This window comes from Peromyscus maniculatus, chromosome 5 (assembly GCF_049852395.1).
Source record: "Peromyscus maniculatus bairdii isolate BWxNUB_F1_BW_parent chromosome 5, HU_Pman_BW_mat_3.1, whole genome shotgun sequence".
Lineage (NCBI taxonomy): Eukaryota > Metazoa > Chordata > Mammalia > Rodentia > Cricetidae > Peromyscus > Peromyscus maniculatus.
In genome coordinates, this window is record NC_134856.1 from 39,341,700 (window position 1) to 39,362,974 (window position 21,275).

The following is a 21,275-nucleotide window of genomic DNA, read 5'->3' on the forward strand; positions in this document are numbered from 1 at the left end:
TTTTCTAACAATGTGTAACAGCCAACTGTCTTGCCCCTGTGAACACCTTATCTCTCCTATAAAAAGGACCTCAAGGGGCCATGGCTGGCAGGGCCGCTCTCTCAAATCCCGACTTAGGGTGAGACAGTTGGCTGACCAGTCCTGGGTGCACCCCAAAGAACAGCTTGTTTGAATTGGACAATCATGGATTTGGTCTTTTCTCCTCTTGATTCTTGGTTTTAACAGATGCCACCCCCCCATACACAGCCCTACATGTGGCTTCCTGGATCCTCTCCTGTCTGTGTCATCTTCTCTCAGAGATGAATACAGTATTCTGAACAAGTACTTTTGAGTCTAAGGCCTGAGTTTAGATTTTCTAGAGACGTCTAGCAGAGAGAAGCCTGCTTTCCAGAGAGACTCTGTAAGCGTCCTGAGGGACAATCCTTCCTAATTTCCCAGAACTCTGAATGGAAAGAGCAGATGCCTAGAGCTTTTGCCTTCTTAGCAAAGAAGCCTGGCCCCAGTGGAGAAATAAAACAGCTAGAAGGCTGGAATAGGAGGAGCCGGCAGCCAGGGCTCAAGGCAGTGACAAAAGGTATGGGGACCTAGATACCAGATCCACCCCTTTGAACAGAGGAAGAACACACCCTGCAAGGTCCCCAGGCGTCCACTAGCGGGCACCAGTCCCTGGGCCACCATAGTCACGCTGCCTTTCCCGAAGACATTGGCCCAGAAGTAAGGAGAATGCCAGAGGCATGGCGGGCACCTGGGACACTTGGATGATGGCTATCACTTCCAGGCAGTCTGTGAGCCCAGGCCAAGAGTCAGGCAGAAGCAAAGGAAGCAGCTGACTTACCTTCATGACTTCACAGAATGCCACATCCTCATGGCCGGTGTGAGAGAAAAATGAAATGTTTCTGTCGGTCAGACCAGCTCCATCATGATGCAGAGGAAACAGGAACCCAGAAAGAGAGAAGCTCTTGGTGGAGAGCACACAGCAGCAGGGTTGGAAACACAGCTGAAGAGAAAGGAAGGAAGGGAAACAAGCCAGTGGAGTGGCTGCCGCCCGTCATCCCAGGGCTCAGAAGGTGGAGGCAGAAACACGTGGCGCTCCAAGTGACTCACCGCTACACATCTAGCTGGAGGCCAGCCTGAGCTACAGGAGACGCTATCTCAAAAACAAACAGCCAGGCATAGTGGTGCCTACCTCTAATCCCAGCAAAAGCAGAGGCAGGTAGATCTCTATGAGTTCAAGGCCAGCCTGGCCTCCATAGATTCAGGACAGCCAGGCTATGTAGAGGAACTTGGAATAAAAACAAACAAAAACAGGAAGAATAAAACCTAGTTTAATAACGTGTTCTTTAAGAATCTTTCTTAAAAGAAAAAAAGAATCGTTTTTTTCTCCTCTGTGATGTTCAGTAGGCAAACATTCAACTATTGAATATAGCCCCATTAATTTCCTGCTTTTCAGAGACTGGGTCTCAAAAATGTATGTTAATTAATAAAAGCTTGATCCTTGAATCTATTGAGACTAAGGAATGTGTTGACAGCTTACATCATCGTGGCGCCCTGCACTGTCAGGAGGCAGACTGATCTCAGCACCAGCCCAGCTCCTCTCGGAAAATGGGTGGGTGATGTGCAGAGGGACATGAGAGTCTTCCCTGGGGAGAAGGTGCTAAACCTAGGCAGGGAGGCAGGCCAGGGACTCATTTGTCACATGGGAAAGTATCCAGCACTGGGAGATAAATCATTTGGATTCCAGATGTGGCATTTGGTAGTTTGGTAAGCTTCTTATATTCTTATAGTCTCTGAAACTACTTTTTAACACATACAATGCAGACAGAATATCTATCTTAACCCCCCCCACACACACACACCAGGGATTGAACCTAGGGCATAATGCGTGTGAGGCAAGGGCTCTATCACCGAGCTATAACCCCAATGTATTTTCATAGCTTCTTAAATTCAAGTTAAGATAATGTAACTTGTCAAAGTACGCTTGCATGAAACTTTAGAACAGTAAAGTGTGTGTCATAGTGACCAGCAGATGGCGATCGAGGCCAGCGGTCTGAAGAACGCGTGGTCCTAACTGGAGTCAGGTGTGGCTCTCTCCTGTAATCCCATCGCTATCAAGGCAAAAGCAGGAATATCGCCAGAGTGTGAGGACACCTCGAGTTATATACTGAGTTCAAGCTAGTTTAAACCACGGGGGAGAGGGTGAAGGAGAGGGGAACTTGCTTCACCTAGAGCAACCCAGAGTGGACTCTCAATGAGATGTCCTCAATTAGGCCTTAGATGAGGGAAACTGACGTTATTCAGACCCCAAGCAGCGCCTCAGCGGGGCTCTCATGACTTGGTGTCTTGCTGTGTGCAGGAAAACAAGCAGGAACTGGGATTCCCTCTTCAGAGTACATGTCGAGGTACATTCGATAGGTCCCATCACCACCTCTCACCAGTTTCCTTGGATGCTCTTGTGTTATACAGGGGATCTCAACCAGAGAGCTGAACCCACTGCTGACCCAGTGTGCAACTGAGGATCTAATGGTCCCGGGTGTTATCTCACGGCGGGTGCTGAGGAAGGCATCTAGCATTATTAACCGCTTTCTTTGGCTCCCCCTAGCGGCGACAAGGTCACACTGAGTCCAGCATCCTCCTATGATGCAGAAGCGGGTAGACTCTTGTCCTACCACATGGGGGTGAGGGGGAGCCATACTCAGATACCTGGGGCCCTTCCTCCGTGTCCGGGTTTTTTTCTCCCTCAAAACTCAGGAATCTGAAGCAGATGCGGAGGCCATTGTCAAAGAGACAGCCCTGAGAGGTTTTGATTGGCTAGAAGTCTGGTAGTGCTGTGAATGTGCAGTTCTGAACTTGCTGAGGACACGTGCTCTCCTCCATCCACTCCTTAATTCTTTAGCTTGCCACCAGACAATAACTGTTGATTTGATTCCTATCCCCAGGGGCCAGGGCAGAACCACACTTGCCCTGGGAGAAGCCTGTGGCTATGCGCATCCTAGGGTCTGGGCTCTGTCGACCCATCCCTGGACAGTGAGCAGAGAGCATGGAATGTGTCTTAGGGCCTGGGACCTTGAGTCCCTGCTCACAAGCTTACCTTAGGTCGCAGGACCTGTGTGGGACCTTCATTGGAACAGCAGCCACTGACGGGGTTGAATTACAGCTGGATACCATGCCCCAGAACTTGTGCAGGACCTCTGAGGTAACTGGGAGGGAGAGGCAGTAAATTCTTGAGCATGAGTTTCCATGGCTTCCCGGCTGTGAACAAGGCTCTTCCACCACTGAAGGTCTAGTTAGTGCCTCTCTGCAACTTCAGGCTCTATAAACAGTGGTCTCTGTTTTGTTTCTTTTTGTTTGTTTGTTTGTTTGATTTTGAGACAGGGTCTCTCTTTGTAGTCCTGCCTGTCCTGGAACTCACTATGTACACCAGGCTGGCTTTGAACTCACAGAGACCCACCTGCCTCTGCCTCCCAAGTGCTGGGATTAAAGGTGCATGCCAGTACACCCAGCCAACAATAGTCTTTAAAATGGACAAATTGAAGTGGTTTTTTTTTTTAATCTTGTAAACAATGAGTAGAAATAGCTTCACAGAGCCAGAAAGATGGCTCAGGGGGTAAAAGCATATGCAGTGAAAGCCTGAAGACCTGAATTCAAATGGTGGGATGCTGTGGAAAGATCTTTTCGTATACTATGAATAGCTATTACTCTCATGGGCTAATAAAAAGCTGACTGGCCTATAGCTAGGCAGGATTTTCCGGGAGAGAGGATGGTGGGAAGAGGAAGGACAGAGTCACAAGTCTCAAGGTGATACAGAGGAAGCAGAAGATGAACATGTGGTACTGAGATAAGGCACCAAGCCACGTGGTAAAACACAGGTAGGTATATGGGTTAATTAAAGTTGTAAGAGCTAGTTAGTAGGAAGGCTAAGCTATTGGTGAAGCATTTATAATTAATATTAAGTCTTTGTGTGGCTATGTGGGAACCAGCTGGTGGGACAGAGCGGACTGGTGGTCCAACGGAAAACTCTGCCTACAACGGAAAGTGGAAGAGACAACCAGCTCCCAAGGTTTGTCCAGCTTCCCGCTCCCCAACACACATGCATACACACACACACACACACACACACACACACACACACACACACACACACACACCCTCCCAGTGCTGGGATGAAAAGCATGAGCTACCACGGGAAAAATAAATCGTTTGCATTGTTTTAGCTCTTTGTTTTGGTGAGTGTTTTGGTCCTTTCTTTGGTTGGTTTTGAATCAGAGTCTCCAGTCATCAACTCACTGTGCAGCAGAGGATATCCTTGAACTTCTGATCCTCCTGCCTCCACTTCCCAAGTGCAGGGATTATTGGTGTGGTGTGCTTCCACCCCACCCCATCTTATTCTTGTTTTGCTCTTGGGTGCCAGAGAATGGGGCACATTCTCACTCTTCGGACTCTCCATGTCGCTTCTGAACCCTCCCCTTGTGTTGGGGTCCCCGGGCAGGTGCTCTGGCCCTTAGATGTGCTCGGGGACAAGCTGAGCCTTCTTGGCCCTGTGTCTGTACTTCTACTGAAAGTTCTATTTTAGCAATCATCTAGGATTTATTGAACTCCTGCTTTGTGGTTATATATCTGCTACTGTTGTTTGGTGTGGAAAACATTTGCATAGTTTCAAAGGGCTTTGTTGTTGTTTACACTTCCCCCACCCCAACACACACCTGCAAATCCACAGAATGCAATAACAAAAAAGATAGATAGCAACAGATGTGGGTAGGAATGTTGGAATCTACATTCTGTTTGTTTAAAAAATGTAAAATGATAGAGACACTTTAGAAAACAAATACAGTTTCTTGAAATGTTAAATATTGTGCTACCAAATATCCATAATTCTACTTCTCAATATCTACCCAAGAGCAATGAAACAGCACCCCATAAAAGTATGTACACACCCACAGTAATGTTGCTTTTAAGATAAAAACATAAAACCCCACAATGTAAACAACTCAAATGCCACCAACTGATGAATGGATATGGTATGCTCAGTCAAATCTCCCATTCAGCATAAAATAAGAATGAAATATGGATAAGTTCTATAATGTGAATGAACTCAAAACCACTTTGATAATTGAAAGAAGCCAATCATAAAACTCCATGTTGCCTGATCCCATTCATATGAAATATCAGTGTTTGAGTGGAAGCTCCACCTCAACCCCTGGCACCCTGGCATCCCTATACCCAAAGAGTCGGGAATGTTCTGGTGGAAGATCCACCTCAACTTACCTCCCTTACCTCTTTCCCTAAACCCGCCCCTCAAAGCCTGCCAAACACAGCTCTCCCCCAGAGAGGAGCAAGACCACTCCCACAGTATAAGCTTATAAGCATATAACGAAAACAGACACGTGGTTCTTCCGGTCTCTCGTCCGTGTCTCCTCTCTGAGGGGCTGGGAATCACCCGGGAGCACTTTACCCATTAAACCTGGGCTTTTCCAATTCGGTCTGATTCAGTTCAATTTGGATTGACGGAGAGGCCTTCATTCAGGGAGGCCTAAGACTTATCAACCAGAAGAGGCAGAATGGTTACAGAGATAACACAAGTCAGAGGTTACTCAGGATTGAGAGGTGGTGGTGGTAGGACTAGGGAATGGTTATTAATGTGCACAGTTTTTCTTTTGTGGCTGATAAAAATGTTCAAATAGGAGACTAGACTGATGGTCGTGAAATTCTCTACATGTACTAAAATTTGTTGAATTGTACACTTCATTCATGCGTTAGTTATTTCTTTATTTTGGCCTTGTAAGACTGAGTCTGTTGTAGCTCAGGCTGGCCTCGAACCACAGTTGAGAATGCCCTTGAACTCTGGATCCTCCAGCCACTTGGGTGCTAGAGGATTGATTATAGGTGTGTGCCTTACAATAAAGAGCTCATCTTTATGATGTTATGGTCTGTAAATTATACCTCAGTCAAGATATTTGAAAAAAAGAAGTGCGGGCCGGGATTGGTGGCACACGCCTTTAATCCCAGCACTCCAGAGGCAGAGGCAGGCGGATCTCGGTGAGTTCCAGGACAGCCAGGGCTGCACAGAGAAACCCTGTCTCCAAAAACAAACCAAACAAGAAAGAAAAAAAGAAGTGGGATCTCTGTGTGTGTGTGTCTCTCTCTCTGTCTCTGTCTCTGTCTCTCTCTCTCACTCTGTCTGTCTGTCTGTCTCACCCAAAACGAACACTTCGGACCTACACTGCCCGCTTTCTTGTGCTCTTACGACAGCGCCCGCTAGGGAGCAGGGCACCTCTGCAGGGAGAGCGCGCAGGGATAAGCTAGGAATTGTAGTTCCTGGGCGGGCGCGAGGCTCCGTGCGCGCAGGCGCACTTGAGGTTCTGCGCCCGCCGCTGTGGCCATTGTCCAGCCCTGTTGTGGCGGAGGCCGGTGTGCGAAGCTGGCCCTTAACGGCAGAACAGCACGGCCGAGAACAGAGACTGCAGCGGGCGCTCGAGGGGCGGACCCGAGGTCGCGGATCCCGAAGCCCCGGAGGCGGTGATCCCGGGTGCCGTGGGTAGGAGGCCGTCCTCCGGGCCTCGCCCATCATCCTGCGGGCGGACTGGGCGTGGCCGGAGGGACTGGCCGCAGGCGGCGGGGCCTTTCATTTGGCCTTGGGGGAGCAGCAGGCGGAGGCGGGCTCCTCCCCGCCGTTTGGGCTGAAGTGGCTGCAGGGCTGGAGGGGTGGGGCCGCGGGGTAGCCGGGTGAGTGGATCCTGTCCTCTCTCCTCAGCCCCGGACCGTAGCCAGCACACCCTGAGGCAGGAATGGCCCCGAGGCCTCCGACGGCCACGCCCCAGGTGAGCCCAGCCCTCCCCACCGCCCGGAGCATCCCACCCTGCGAGACCCCGGGGGCGTGTACCGGACAGTTATTGTTCTAGAAATCCTTCGTTTTGATGGCTTGGAGTCTCCTGGTCTAGGGAAAACACCTCTCAGAGTGCCCAGACCTGACTGGAGCGGGATTCCTGAAAGGATGGAGCTGTTTGGTTAGCTAGAGGGGACCAGGGGAGTGCGATCTTGTGAGGAATTGACTGTATTGGGACTGTGGACACTGAGCCTTTATTGCTGTGCGGGGTCTTTGAACTCTTAAGTGAGGAATGAAGAGAGTAGGTAGAAAGTGAGGCCAGACGTCCCTGCTTCCCAAACTCTGGCCATAAAAGAGACAGTAGGGGGCAGTCAAGCCCTGGTCAGAGGAGGAGGCCGGTGAGGGTTGGATGTGGAGTCTTGAGACTGCCATCACAGCCAAATCTGGACCGACTAGCTCTGAGGTCTTCTTGCCCCATTGCTCGTCTTTCTTTTTTTCTTCAACAGATGTATAATAGTGCCCACCCTTCAAGCTTCAGGTTAATTAACAAGAGGCTGATTTGTGCTGGGCATGATGGCGCGGGCCCTTAATCCGAGCTCTCGGGAGGCAGAAGCAGGCAGATCTCTGTGAGTTCAAGGCCAGCCTGGTCTAAAGAGTGAGTTCCAGGACAGCCAGTGCTCTTATATAAAGAAACCCTGTCTTGAAAAACAAAAAACAAACAAACAAACAAAACCAGACTGATTTGCACTCTTTTTAGAATTAAGGGTAAGAACTATACCCTTATAGCTTTATAGCTGAGATCACTTGCCTAGCAGATGTGAGGTCCTAGGTTCAGTTCCCAGCACCTCTGGGGAAAATAAAGATAGGCTGGAAAGATGGCTCACCAGTTATGAGCACATACTGTAAAAGCACACATTGCTGTTGCAGAGAACAGATAAATTCCCAACACCCATGCCAGGGAGCTCACAACCACCCTGTAATCTGGTTCCAAGGGGGTGGGATGTCTCTGGCTTGGTACCTGCATTCATGTGACCATACTATTAGAAATGGGGGGGGGGGACAGAAAAATTGCAACTTAAGGAACTGAGGAACAGAGGATCACACAAGGTGAAAGAAGCTTGGCAAGGCAGTGTATTTTCTAAAAATGATGCTCTCAATCCCAAACAAAGCTACCAAGCACAATTTGCCAAGATGGCTTCTGTCTCATTCCTTATGTAGGTGCCGACTGCAACTCATCCCATTAATTGAAGTTTGATTTCATAGTCAAGATTGGATAATTGTTGCAAAGGGGAAGGTTGGGGATATAATATGGGCCTTGATTGAGCTATCTTCGTTAGGAAAGAAGTTCTTCACAATACCCACACACAGACACATAATAATTTTTTTGTTTCGTTGTTTTTGTTATACCCAGAGTCCCCCAAAGACCACCAAAAGACCTAATCTGATGCAAAAGCAGAGAGTCTTTTTATTGTTGTGAGTTAACCTGGGTCTCTCTGTCTATCTGACGCTGCAGCTGAGCAGGGAGACCCTGAGGAGCAACCGAGCAGGGTTTTTACAATGGTTAGAGAGGGGACCTGGGGGAATTCCAGCTCTATAGTTACAAGCTCAGGACTGGTGCTTGCTTCAGGTTAGAGATGCTTGGTTTGGACTGATTGGAGAGTTGCAGCTGCAAGGAAATCGCCATATCCTCTAGCAGTCTATTTTATTGTATCTATTTTTTTCCAGCAGACCCATTTCCACTGATAGTTAGACATCCAATTTTTATCTGCAAGAAAGTCACTCCCTCTGACAGCTATGGTATACAATCTATAACAGCAGAAAACACCCCCCCAGGACATATCTGGTGCTTTGTTTATTATGCCAGTTATGTTATATCATATCCTTTAGGTTATGGCAGGAAATGTCTGGAACTTGTTTTTGTGCGGCTCCTAATTCTCTGCCTCTAGGGGCGGAGGAGCAGCGCATCCTCCGGTGGGTTCTTAGAATAGTTTGTCCATGGGCCTGCTGTCCTCTCTCTACGACGGGTGCAACCCTATCTGTCATCCTCTCAGGTTGTTTGTTTGTTTGTTTGTCTTTGAGACAGAGTTTCTTTGTGCAGCTTTGGTTGTCCTAGAACTAGCTCTGTAGACCAGGCTGGTCTCAAACTCACAGAGTTTCACCTGCCTCTGCCTCCCAAGTGCTGGGATTAAAGGTGTGCCCAGCCAAATAAAATAATTCTAAAATTAACAGTAAACTATAAATTGTAGTTGCTATATATATATCATATAATCAAGTTCAGGCTAGATTAAAAATGCTAATAATGGGGGCTGGAGAGATGGCTCAGAGGTTAAGAGCACTGGCTGCTCTTCCAGAGGACCTGGGTTCGATTCCCAGCCACCACATGCTGGCTCACAATCATCTATAATGAGATCTGTTACCCTCTTGTGGCATGCAGGCGTACATGCAGACAGAACACTGTGTACATGATAAATAAATCTTTAAAAAATTCTAATAATGTCTTTTTCTAAAGACATTATAAAATCAGTTTATAGGGTCCAAAAATATAGCTCAGTTGGTAGAATGCATGCATGAAACCCTGGGTTAGCATCACTTCATAAACTGAACATGGTCTGGGAAGGCCTGTGGATAATGAACTTGGAAAGGAACATTGAGCAAGTTCTAGAATGATGTCTAGGAGTCTTTTCTGTAGATCTGGGGGCAGGCGGTGCATTATGGTAAGGATGTACAAAGCAAAGAGACACAAGAGAGTTAAGTTAAAGGGCAAGGAGTCCATGTGACAGAAACACGAGGCATGTGATAGGAGGCAAAGTCTGCGAGAAGGTGATTCAGTAGCCTAGAGAGATTAAATTAATGTAGAAAATCATCATCTGTCTTTGCAAACATGGCAGCTGGCCAGCAGACTGTTGGTGCATAAGAGGCAGAAAAAGGCAGTTCAGTTCAGTGCAACTCAGTATGTAATGATACTGCGCGCAGGGGCCCTGGCTGGCCGGGCCAATGGCCCCTCAAGTGAGGGAAACATGCTGGGTAGATTCGGGGTGGTCTGCGGCACGTGGACAGTCACCACCACCACCACCACCACCACCACCACCACCCCGGGCACTGCATCCACATGGAAATGAGTTTATTATAAGAGAAAGAGAAAGATGAGGAAAGAGGGAGTGAGAGAAGAGGGGGCGAGGGGGTGAGGGGGCACACCTCATGGGAATGGAGGGAAGGGGGAGTTTCCTTTTTTAAAGGGGACTTACTTCAGGGTGCTGAGCAGGTCTCTAAGGGGCAGGTCAGAATACTAAGACAGTAGCTGATATTGGTGTAGGCTTCAAGAGTCTGACCCTGAGTAGCTTATTTTAGGCATATGTAAGCACAGCACAAATTGGTGAAAAATTTCTTGGTGATAATTAACTCAAACCTGTGTACATAACAAAGCTGAAGACATGACTACATCAAAACTCTTTGTAAAGTACAAGTGACATCTTCCATAAAGATAGGTCCTATAGATTAACTGAGGAAACAGGTTCAGGATGTGTCTGGGGGAAGACTGCAAGCTTTAGATTGAGAGAAACAAGCCCTGATAAAGTTCTGGGGGAGGATCCATTCACCAAGCTATTGACCACATCTGCTCTCAGCCTTTTGGGTGGAAAAAAAGTTATACATCTCTCCTTTGGAAGAGACAGCCCTGTGTATTTTTTGTTTTTGGAGAAAGGGTTTCTCTGTGTAGCCCTGGCTGTCCTGGAACTCATTCTGTAGCCCAGGCTGGCCTCGAACTCTGAGATCCACCTGCCTCTGCCTCCCAAGTGCAGGAATTAAAGGTATGTGTCACCACTGCACAGCATCAGCCCTGAGTATTTAACATTCCTGGTTCCCCTAGTGCTTATCTGTGAGCACAAGGATGTACATGTCTCTTAGAATCATCCAAAAGAAACATGTTGTCATTTAGCCATGATGTAAAATTAAGGTGAAATTTAATCTTAGTCATGCCTATGATTTAACCCAGTATATCCAGAATATTATCACTTCTATTTATAATCAGTATCTTTAGATTATTAATGAGGTATTCAGCCTCGTTATAATACTGAGGCTTTGAAGGCTATCATCTATCTTATGGTTATTATACAAGCTTGATATCCTCAAGAACCGGCAAGATTGGGTGTAGCTTTGGCCTTCAGAGTCGTGTTTGGGGGAGGGTGCTTGAATTTATAGTACCGTGGGATGCTGTTGGTTTCAGGCAGTGGGTACCTTGAGATACAGATGTTCTGTGGGGGTTCTGAAATAGTTGGGAACAATAAGGTACAATTATATGTGGGATGATCTCTAAGAAAGTCTATGTAAAAATCTAATTGTATAGCTGGAGATGGATTCAGTTGGTAGAATGCTTACCTAGCATGCACCAAGCCATGGCTTCCATTCCAGCACCACAGAAACCAGATGTAGTGGTGCATGCCTGTAGTCCTACTTTTAGGAAGTAGAAACAGAAGAGTTGGAGGTTCAACCTTGACCACATAGTGAGTTTGAGATCAGCCTGGGATACACGAGATTGTCTCAAAATTAGTAAATGTGTAGGGCCTGGAAAAACAGTTCATCGGTTAAGAGCACTTCCTGCTCTTGCAGAAGACCCAGGTTCAGTTTCCAAAACCCACAAGGCTGCTCACAACTGCCTGTAACACATTCCAGGGGCTTTGATGCCCTCTCCTGACTTCCATGGGCTCCTACATACATACCCTCAGATACACACACATAAATAAACAAATATTTTTTAAAAGTTAGTAAATTAAAGCAATTTGTAGAGCAATATGTGTGATGTTTCATAAAGCATGCCTGTAGTGTATGTGTAAAACATGGACAGGAGACTTCTAAGTATACACACCAACTGTTGAGAATGATTGTGTGGGGGATAAAGAGGACTAGGAGGTGAAGGCTGTCTTTTTTTTTTTTTTTTTCACTCCTGTATCTCTTCCATGTTTGAATTTGTAACAAAGCAAGGAAAGAAAGCAGTGCGGAATGAGCAACTGTAAAGGGTTTGGTTTGGAAGGAAAGCAGCAAGATAGATGGATGAAAATGCAAGTTGTGAGCTGAGCAGGGCAGTGTAGGCCTGCAGTCCTAGCCCACGGGAGGCAAAGGCAGAAGCATCAGGAATTCAGGGCCAGCCTCAGCCACCTATTGAATTTGAGGCAGCCCAGGCTACATGAGACCCTAGAGAAAGAAGAGGTGGGAGAGGAAAAGAGAGACAGAATAGTGTATGCAGGATTGTGGGGTCAATGTCCCCTTTGACTTCCCTGTTAGACAGACTAGATGCTTTAAAATCAGCCTGTAAAACCAAACATTTCCCCTTTGAGCAGCAAACACATGATCCCAAGGTCAGTCCCCAGACTCTGAGAGGAGCATTCATGGAGTTGATTCCTACTTGAGCGGGATTGTGATCCCACAGGAGTCAGTGACGTTCAAAGATGTGGCTGTGGACTTCACCCAGGAAGAATGGCACCACGTGGACCCTGCGCAGAAGATCTTATACAGGGATGTGATGCTGGAGAACTACAGCCACCTGGTTTCTCTTGGTAAGGAGGGACGACTTCCCCCGCTGGCTCACATGTTGCCGAATTTTCCTTCTTCGATGGCTAAGGTTTGGTGCACACAGCCTAGGTAACTGAGAAGAAGTCCAGGGCTTGGCGCCTGTGCTTTGGGGAGGCAGCTTTCCAGGGGTTTGAGCCTGAAAGATCATTTTAAAGACCTAGGAAAGGGGAGTTTGCTAGCATAACTCCTTAAGTTATGCCTTTCCTTCTCTTCAGAGTTCCTGAGGATCAAGGACTAGTATTGACTTATAGGAAGGTTCTTTGTCTTCTTGCTCGAACACCCAAATCTTGTGTATTTACCCATGAACAGGGTGTCAAGTGTCCAAGCCAGAGGTGATCTTCAAATTAGAGCAAGGAGAAGAGCCATGGATATCAGAGAGAGAAATCCAAAGACCTTTCTGTCCAGGTAAATGAGGAAAAGTTCTGCTCATGGAAATCAGTGTAGACAGTAGCACAGCTTCTAACGGGCACGGGAGCTGTCCGACCTGCAGAGGAAGCTGAAACCCTTCTGAGTGACGTTCTGCATGTCTCTCTTCTCCAGTCAGGTATTCCTGCTGGCGGTAAGTCTTTGGGGAAAAGATACTGAAGTGCTGCAATTACAGGCACATACCACAACACTCAGCTTTATACTGTCTCTTAAGAGAGAAGTCAGCCCTACCACAGCCCTTTAATGCCAGCATCCAGAAAGCAGAGGTAGGTGGATCTCTGTGAGTCCCAGGCCAGTCATGGCTACATAGTGAGATCCTGTCGCAAAACAAAGCAAAACCAAAAATCAGAGGTTAGTGTAAGATGAATCTTGATCCTAGCCTCACAACACTGTTCTAAGCATGCATTCCATAGGACTCAACACTGCCTTCATTATTTAAAAAGCATATTAACCAGACAGTGGTGGTGCATGCCTTTAATCTCAGCACTCGGGAGACAGAGGTAGGTAGGAGTCTAAGCCCGCCCTGGTCTACAAATCGAGTTCGGAACAGCCAGGGCAGTTTGAGAAACCCTATTTTGAAAAAACAAACAAACAAACAAAGGAAGAAGCATGTTAGAGTTTTGAAAAAGCAAGGTGTCCAGAAGCCAGAGACGATCTTTTCATTTTTAACTCACAGAGGGAGCTCAGCTTGTGATGGAACTTCTGTCTAACTGTGTGCATTGTGTTCTGTAACCGTCCACTCCTTAGTAAATCTATACTTGGTGCACACTATTTGGAAAAAGATCTGTTCTAGGTCTTTACTAATAAAAAAAACAAAATCTAAACCCTTATTAAATGTCCCACTGAGAAGAATTCTAAAAAGAAGACAGAGCGTTCTCTGCCCTTGGAGTTTTGCTTCTTGTTCTTTGTTTGTGAGCAAGTGTCCTGTTGTGCAGCCCAGGCCTCAAACTCGCCACCCTCTGGCTCCTAAGTGCTGAGATTTTAATAATACATATGTACACATGTACACATGTACACATGTACTGTGTTTGGCTGCCATTATGAGTTTAGGATTGATTCTGTGGCAAGCATAGAAATTTGGGAATTGGACTTCTTTAATTTTGTTTCCTCTCCCAACATTTTATTATAAAAAATTTAAAGATGTGGAAAAATAGAAAAACTGTGTAGTAATTATCATAAAGCTGCCACCAAGACAATCACATTGTTAATAGCGTGATACTCGCTTTATCACATATCTCTTCATCTATCCATGTAAGAATTACCTTTTTGATGCATTTTTAAGGAAGTTGGAAACATAAGTATGCATATCATTAACTAGAGTTCAGTTTCTATTCTTATTAATTTTTAATTTTTTTTGCCTTTGAAATATTGAGAATAAAATCCAGGGCTTTGCATAAGTTCTTCTTTAAAAAGTGCTTTATCACTGAACTATATCCTGAGCCCAGAGTTCAATTTTTTAAATTAATCAACCTATTAATTATTCTTTAAATCTTAGGGCATGTCTCAAAAAACAAAACAAAAATCTCAGGGCATGTTTATTCTGTTTTTTTTTAAGAGATTATTTTCTTTATATGTATGAAAGAGCAGGAAGTATATGTACACATGTACAGTGTCCATCAAAGCTGGAAGAGGGCACTGGATCCTCTGGAGTTAGAGTTGTAGTCAGTTGTTAGCTACCCAGTGTGGGTGCTGGGAACTGAACTTAGGACCTCTGCAAGAGCAATATATGCTGATCTATCTCTCAAGCCCTGCTCACTTGGTTCTATATATGGGTGTTTTGCTTACTGTATGTCTGTACACCATGTGTATGTAGCCACAGAGACAGAAGAGGGCATAGGATCCCCTGGGACTAGAATTAATAGTTGTAACCCTCCAAGTTGGTGCTGAAATCAAACCTAGATCCTCTTGAAGAGCAGCTAGTACTCTTACATGCTGAACTAATTTTTATAGTTTTGTTGCTGTTTGTTTTAGGTTGGGTTTTGGGGGAAAATGTTTGTTTTTTTTTTGTTTTTTTTTTTTGGTTGTTTGAGATTTATAAAATCTATTGTGTGTGTGTGTGTGTGTGTGTGTGTAGGTGTGTGTGTAGGTGTGTAGGTGTGTGTAGGACTGAAGGCATTGCATCCCTTGGAACTCAGATTACAGGTTTTATGTGGGGTTCCTGATACTTATTATATGAGTGATGGGATCCAAACTCATGTGCTCACGATTGAATAACAAGTAACCTTAACTCCTGAGCCACCTTTCCAGCCCAGTTGTTTCTTCCTTGACTTGAACTTCCAATCCTTCAGCCTCTACCGCCTGAGTTTTGGGAACGCAGCTAGGCACCATCACACCCTGTTTATTTGTTTATTCAGGACAGGGTGTCTCTGTGTAATAGCTCTGGCTGTCCTAGAACTCACTTTGTAGACCAGGCTGGCTTCAAACTCACAGAGATTCTTCTGCCTCTGCCTCTTGAATTAAAGGTGCACACCACCATGCCTGGCTCAGTTTTTTTTTTTTTTTTTTTTTTTTTGGTTTTTCGAGACAGGGTTTCTCTGTGTAGCTTTGCGCCTTTCCTGGAGCTCACTTGGTAGCCCAGGCTGGCCTCGAACTCACAGAGATCCGCCTGCCTCTGCCTCCCGAGTGCTGGGATTAAAGGCGTGCGCCACCACCGCCCGGCCAGTTTTTGTTTTTTTTAAGTAGATGTTGTATACACTAAAATGTACACTTATATGTACAGTCCTGTTGGTTTCATTCATTCGTTCATCCTTCCTTCCTTTCTTTTTTTTTTTTTGTTTTGTTTTGTTTTGTTTTGTTTTTTGAGACAGTGTTTCTATGAGTAGTTTTGGTGCCTGTCCTGGATCTCACTCTGTAGACCAGGCTAGCCTTGAACTCACAGAGCTCCGCCTGGCTCTGCCTCCTGAGTGCTGGGATTAAAGGCCTGCACCATCGCTGCCCAGCTCTGTCCTGTTGGTTTTGATAAGTACATTCACCCTTCCAACCCATAGTCTCTAAAAATTAATGTGTTATCTAGTATTATTATTCTGTGGTAAAAACAGACTTAGGAATACATCTGTTGATTGATATAGCTCTTTGGTCAAAAGAAGTGATTGGGGAGATGGCTCAACAGTTAGAGCACTTGCTCTTGCAGAGGACCCAGGTTCAGTCCCAGCACCTACATGGTGGTTCATAAATATCTGTAACTCCAGCATAAAGGGATCTGATGTCCTCTTGTGACCTCAGTAGGCACCAGACACACGCAGTGCACATACATGCAGATAAAACACTCATACACATAAAATAAATAAATCTTTTTAAAGTTTTTTTTTTAACTTAAAGAGAAGAAGAAGTGATGGGGGCCTGGGGAGATGGCTCAGCTAGTAAGGAGCCTGCTTCCAAACCTGAGGACCTCAGTTTAGATCCCAAAGCCACGGCAAAGCCAGACATCTGGGACCCCGCACTGGCTGGAGGTGAGAGAACAGGGAGAAACAGATGGATCCCTGGAACTTACTGCCTGGCCAATCCGGCTAAATCAGCAAGCGCCAGGTTCAGTGAGAGCCCTGTCTCCAACACGAAACAGGCCAGTGAGACAGCTCAGCAAGTTAGGTACTGGCTGCCAAGTCTGATCACTTGGGGTTGATCCCTGAGACCCACATAGTGGGAGGAGAGAATTTACTCCTTCAGCTTTTCCTCTGACCACTACACATGTACTCTGATGCACACACACACACACACACACACACACAGAGAGAGAGAGAGAGAGAGAGAGAGAGAGAGAGAGAGAGAGAGAGAGAGAGAGAATAAATGCAACTCTATTTTATTTTATTGGAACTTGCTGTGTAGACCAGGCTGGCCTCAAACTCACAAAGATCCTCCTGCCTCTGCCTCCCGAGTGCTGGGGTTAAAGGCTTACCTGGCAGTAAATGTTATTTCAAAAATACATACATACAACACACACGTTAAACACACATACATACAACACACACGTTAAACACACACACGTTAAAAACACACACACAAAAGAGAGATGGTTGCTACAGAATCAGAGCTTGGATAGACTGGAACTACTTACTCCTAGTTGTAAGGACAAAATAACTGCTTTCCGAAACATTACCTTTTCTCCATTTTTAGTATAGTGTGTGGCCCCCAAGTATGTCAAAGACAAAGAATCTTTTCAGTAGATCCTTAGCCAAAGATTTTCTCTGCAGTATTTAGAAGCTTGCTGTCTAAGAGGTAACTGTAAAGAAATGATGAGATCAGTTTTAAAGTAATTATAAAACTGATGTAATAGAAAAGTTGGGTTTTTTGTTTTGTTTTGTTATATCCCATAAAGTGGACAGGAAACATGGAAACCTGCAAGGTTTCTATTTTGCTTGTATCTGAACCTCACACACTTAGGCTCCTTTATTATTTTGTTTCCTGTCCAACTCACCCCACTTACATGGGCTTTCCTCATTCTCTGGATGTGACAGACACTCTGGATTTGAAATAGTCACTGACACCTCTTTCTTTCCTGCAGTTTAAGACTTCTGCACAGACCAAAGGATCAATTCCAAAATAGTCATGCATAATTTCTATCTCATTTTTCTCCTCTGTACTGTAGCATTTTGTTTGAACTGGAAGGAATTGGGAACTTTTCCACTTTATATTTCTTTTAGACTGGAAGACCAAGCCTGACACCAAGTCATCGAGTCTTCAGCGGGGCAAATCTGATGTATCCCACAGTACAAATATTCTGTCATATGCCACATTAGGAGATATCTGGGATGACAGTATCCAGAGACACCAGGAAAGTTGGCGGAGACATTTGGGGCCAGAGGCATCTTCCCAGAAAAAAATAACCACTCTAGGGAAAATTTTTGAGCAAAATAAATTTGATGAAGACTCTAGATTGAGCACAGACTTGGTTCCACAACTAGACATTCCTTCAAGTATAAGTACCGCTGAATGTGAAACACTTGGAAATAACTTGGAATATAACTCAGAATTAGGTTCTCGGAGTAGTATCCTTGCAAAAAAGAAGCCTTATAAATGTGATAAATGTAGGAAAGCATTTATTCACAGATCATCACTTAATAAACATGAAAAAATTCATAAAGATGATGCTTATCCCAATGGTACAGACCAAGGAGTTTATTCTGGAAGGAAACATCATGAATGTACTGATTGTGGGAAAACCTTCCTCTGGAAAACCCAGCTTACTGAACATCAGAGAATTCACACTGGGGAAAAACCCTTTGAGTGTAATGTGTGTGGGAAGGCCTTCAGGCACAGCTCATCCCTGGGTCAGCATGAAAACGCTCACACAGGAGAGAAGCCCTACCAGTGCAGTCTCTGTGGGAAAGCCTTCCAGCGAAGCTCCTCTCTCGTTCAGCACCAGAGAATCCACACTGGAGAGAAGCCCTATCGCTGTAACCTCTGCGGGAGGGCATTCAGACACGGCACGTCCCTCACTCAGCATGAGGTCACACATAGCGGAGAGAAACCCTTCCAGTGTAAGGAATGTGGGAAGGCCTTCAGTAGGTGTTCCTCCCTTGTCCAACATGAGCGGACTCATACCGGAGAGAAGCCTTTTGAATGTAGCATATGTGGGAGGGCTTTCGGTCAGAGCCCGTCCCTTTATAAGCATATGAGGATTCACAAAAGAGGCAAACCCTACCAAATGACTAACTTCAGCATGGCTTTCCAGCCTGACACAGCTCTTCTTCAGGGTGAAAGTGCACTTACTGAGGTGAAATCATACCATTGTCATGACTGTGGGGAAGACTTCAGTCACATTACAGACTTCACTGACCATCAGAGGATCCATGCTGCAGAGAATTCCTATGACTCTGAACAGGCCTTTAGTCAGCAGTCTGTATCTCATCCTCGAGAAAAACCCTATCTGTGTAATGTATGTGGAAAAGCTTTTAAGAGAAGTACAAGTTTTATAGAGCATCATAGAATTCATACCGGAGAAAAACCCTATGAATGTAATGAATGTGGAGAAGCCTTCAGTCGACGCTCGTCACTTACCCAACATGAGAGAACCCACACTGGAGAGAAACCATATGAATGTATTGACTGTGGAAAAGCCTTCAGTCAAAGTTCATCCCTTATTCAGCATGAAAGAACTCATACTGGAGAGAAACCCTATGAATGTAATGAATGTGGGCGTGCCTTTAGGAAGAAAACCAACCTGCATGATCATCAGAGAATTCATACGGGAGAAAAACCCTATGCTTGTAAGGAATGTGGGAAAAACTTCAGTAGGAGCACAGCTCTTACTAAACACCAGAGAATTCATACACGAAATAAACCGTAGGAAACCTAAAATTATGGAATGGATAGGAAGCTTTGTCTAAAATACTGTTCCAATCCAGTATCAGGATTCTGAAAGTTTGAGAATATAATTATGTTTTTGTATGCTGCATATGGAGAAAAATGTGCCATTAGATTTTTTAAAAAAAATAAAATAAAATAAAAGCCACCCTTTCGTATTTGATTACAGGCTTCTTGTAAAACTACATATGTAACCATTTAGAAATAATACGATCTTGCTAAGGCTTTTGATTATGTGTGTCTGAAATCACCAAGTTTTGACAGCTTGGTATGTAAATTCTACTGTTTACAACCGTAAAGGAAACTCATAGTATGGCCCAAACTCATTTTAAATATTACTTTACAGTTTCACATGACTGAAACCCTTATGTGAAGCTTGAAACCGTGGAAATCAGTTTGTTTCCAAGAATTCACCACTTGAAGTAAAACAGCTATCCCAACCACTTCACTGTACAGAGGGAGAGGAATGAAAGCTGAACTTGGCTGCACAGTAGGATATGACTTGTAATAGCAAAGAGGAGTGGAAAGTGCTGGTTTCCTGGTTCTGTGCCTCATACCATTGCTATGCAAAGGGTATTTTGAAATTCAGAGGGCTTTAAAGTAAAAATTTTAAAATAGATACCCAAACGTTTTGTCAACTCCACAGGTTGGACATTTTGGAGTGCCTTAAGACATAATAGGCAACAAAGAATATGCAAATTTACCACAATTGTAAGGCCACTTACAAATCAAAAGATTAGCAGAAACTGAAAATGGACTGGTCACATGCACACCCTTCTCAGCTATTACCCTACAGCTCGTCATTTCATTGTGCTTTTCATGGCACTGCTTGAAAAAGTATGACATCAAGCCTTCCTCTCCACTACCTCCCCACCCCACCCCTCTGTCACTGTCCCTGTCTCTTCCTTTTTCTCTTTTTGCCAAGTTAATTTACTATAGAGAAGTATAAACCTAATTACCCACAGCCATAAACTTTCTCTTTGACTCTCTTTACAGAAACAGCATGTTTTGTTCCTTTTCATGTGCAAAGAAAGTATACTGCCATTTTAAAAACCATGTTAGCTCTGTTTCTCTTCTATTAGCAAACCATGAGATACGCTTCCTTGGTATTTCTAATTAGCTACTCTACGGGAATTTCCAGAACCCTTTTTTGGTTCATTTAACAACAGTGCAGATGAATTTGGAATAACTGAACATTTGTGGGGTTCCCTTTTTCCTCGAGGTCCACTGGACACCAGTCCACAAGAACAAAGGAGTAGAAGTGGTGACAGGGCTTTGGATGGTCCGTGAACACGGCAGAAACAGCCTTCCGGGACATGACTTCAATGAGACAGCTCAACTTTACTCCAGAGGGAGGGGAGATATAAAGGATGGGGACAAGCTGGGTTATCACCTAATTTACATAAGGTGGCACGCTCCTATCATACAGCTGGATTAGTGGCAGCATGACCCTATGAAAATAGCTAGAGCATGTTACTTAATTGCCATGTGGGCAGCAGGGGAGAGTATTTGCAGGGAGCTGTGTCATCTTTGAGATAAGTCAGGCATCCAGACCTAAAGACATCCTCCAGATAAGGCTAGGTAGAGAGCAGGAAGCCCCCACTGGGAGGGGTCCTCCATATTATGCCAAGCCTGGGGAGAGCTGCTAAGCTATGGTAGACTGCAGCCTCTGATGATTGGGGCCTCCCAACAGACATGATCCATTTCACACCTTATACCTAAGTCCTCCAAGTCCTGATGCTAAGTTTCAGGGAGGTATGTTATTGTTATGAGTGGGGCTAATTGGTGAAACTTTCCTTCAGCTTTTTTGCATACTGGATGACAACATCCATTAACATCTTACTATGTATGGTTGAGGTAGCTTTCAAGAATTCATCGTACTTTTTTTTTTTTTTTTGCAGGGATAAATATTTATGGGAGCTGAAATGTGATGTGTCTCCCAATAAGTTCATTACCCATGAATCAAAATGAATAAGACATTCCTTTGCTGATAGGCACTTCCAAGATGGTAGCCATTCAAAGAAATCTTGTGTATGGCTCTATGCTTAGCGGGTAACGTCAAGACCATGCTGGTGCTGTCTGGTAGAGTTTGACAGTGGGTAATTCTGTTCAGATTCTCTCCTATTCAACAGTTAGGACTCCTGTCAGGAACTTTCCACTGATT

The 21,275-nt window shown here is 45.0% G+C and overlaps 1 protein-coding gene across 5 annotated transcripts; it reads left to right on the forward strand.

The window, feature by feature from the left end:
* Nucleotides 1-6,324: 6,324 nt before the first annotated feature.
* Nucleotides 6,325-19,266, forward strand: Zfp90 (ZFP90 zinc finger protein). Of its 5 annotated transcripts, none has more exons than XM_006986852.4 (5): nt 6,325-6,532; nt 6,749-6,815; nt 12,243-12,369; nt 12,695-12,790; nt 17,449-19,266. In XM_006986852.4, the coding sequence occupies exons 2-5, from the start codon at nt 6,783-6,785 to the stop codon at nt 19,092-19,094; spliced, it is 1,902 nt and encodes a 633-aa protein (XP_006986914.1). In that variant the 5' UTR covers nt 6,325-6,532; nt 6,749-6,782; the 3' UTR covers nt 19,095-19,266. The 5 variants fall into 5 exon arrangements, with proteins under 5 accessions (XP_006986914.1, XP_015860875.1, XP_015860874.1 ...); XM_016005389.3 differs by having other exon boundaries at nt 6,335-6,532; nt 12,154-12,369; XM_016005388.3 differs by having other exon boundaries at nt 6,359-6,486.
* The last annotated feature ends 2,009 nt before the right edge of the window (nt 19,267-21,275 follow it).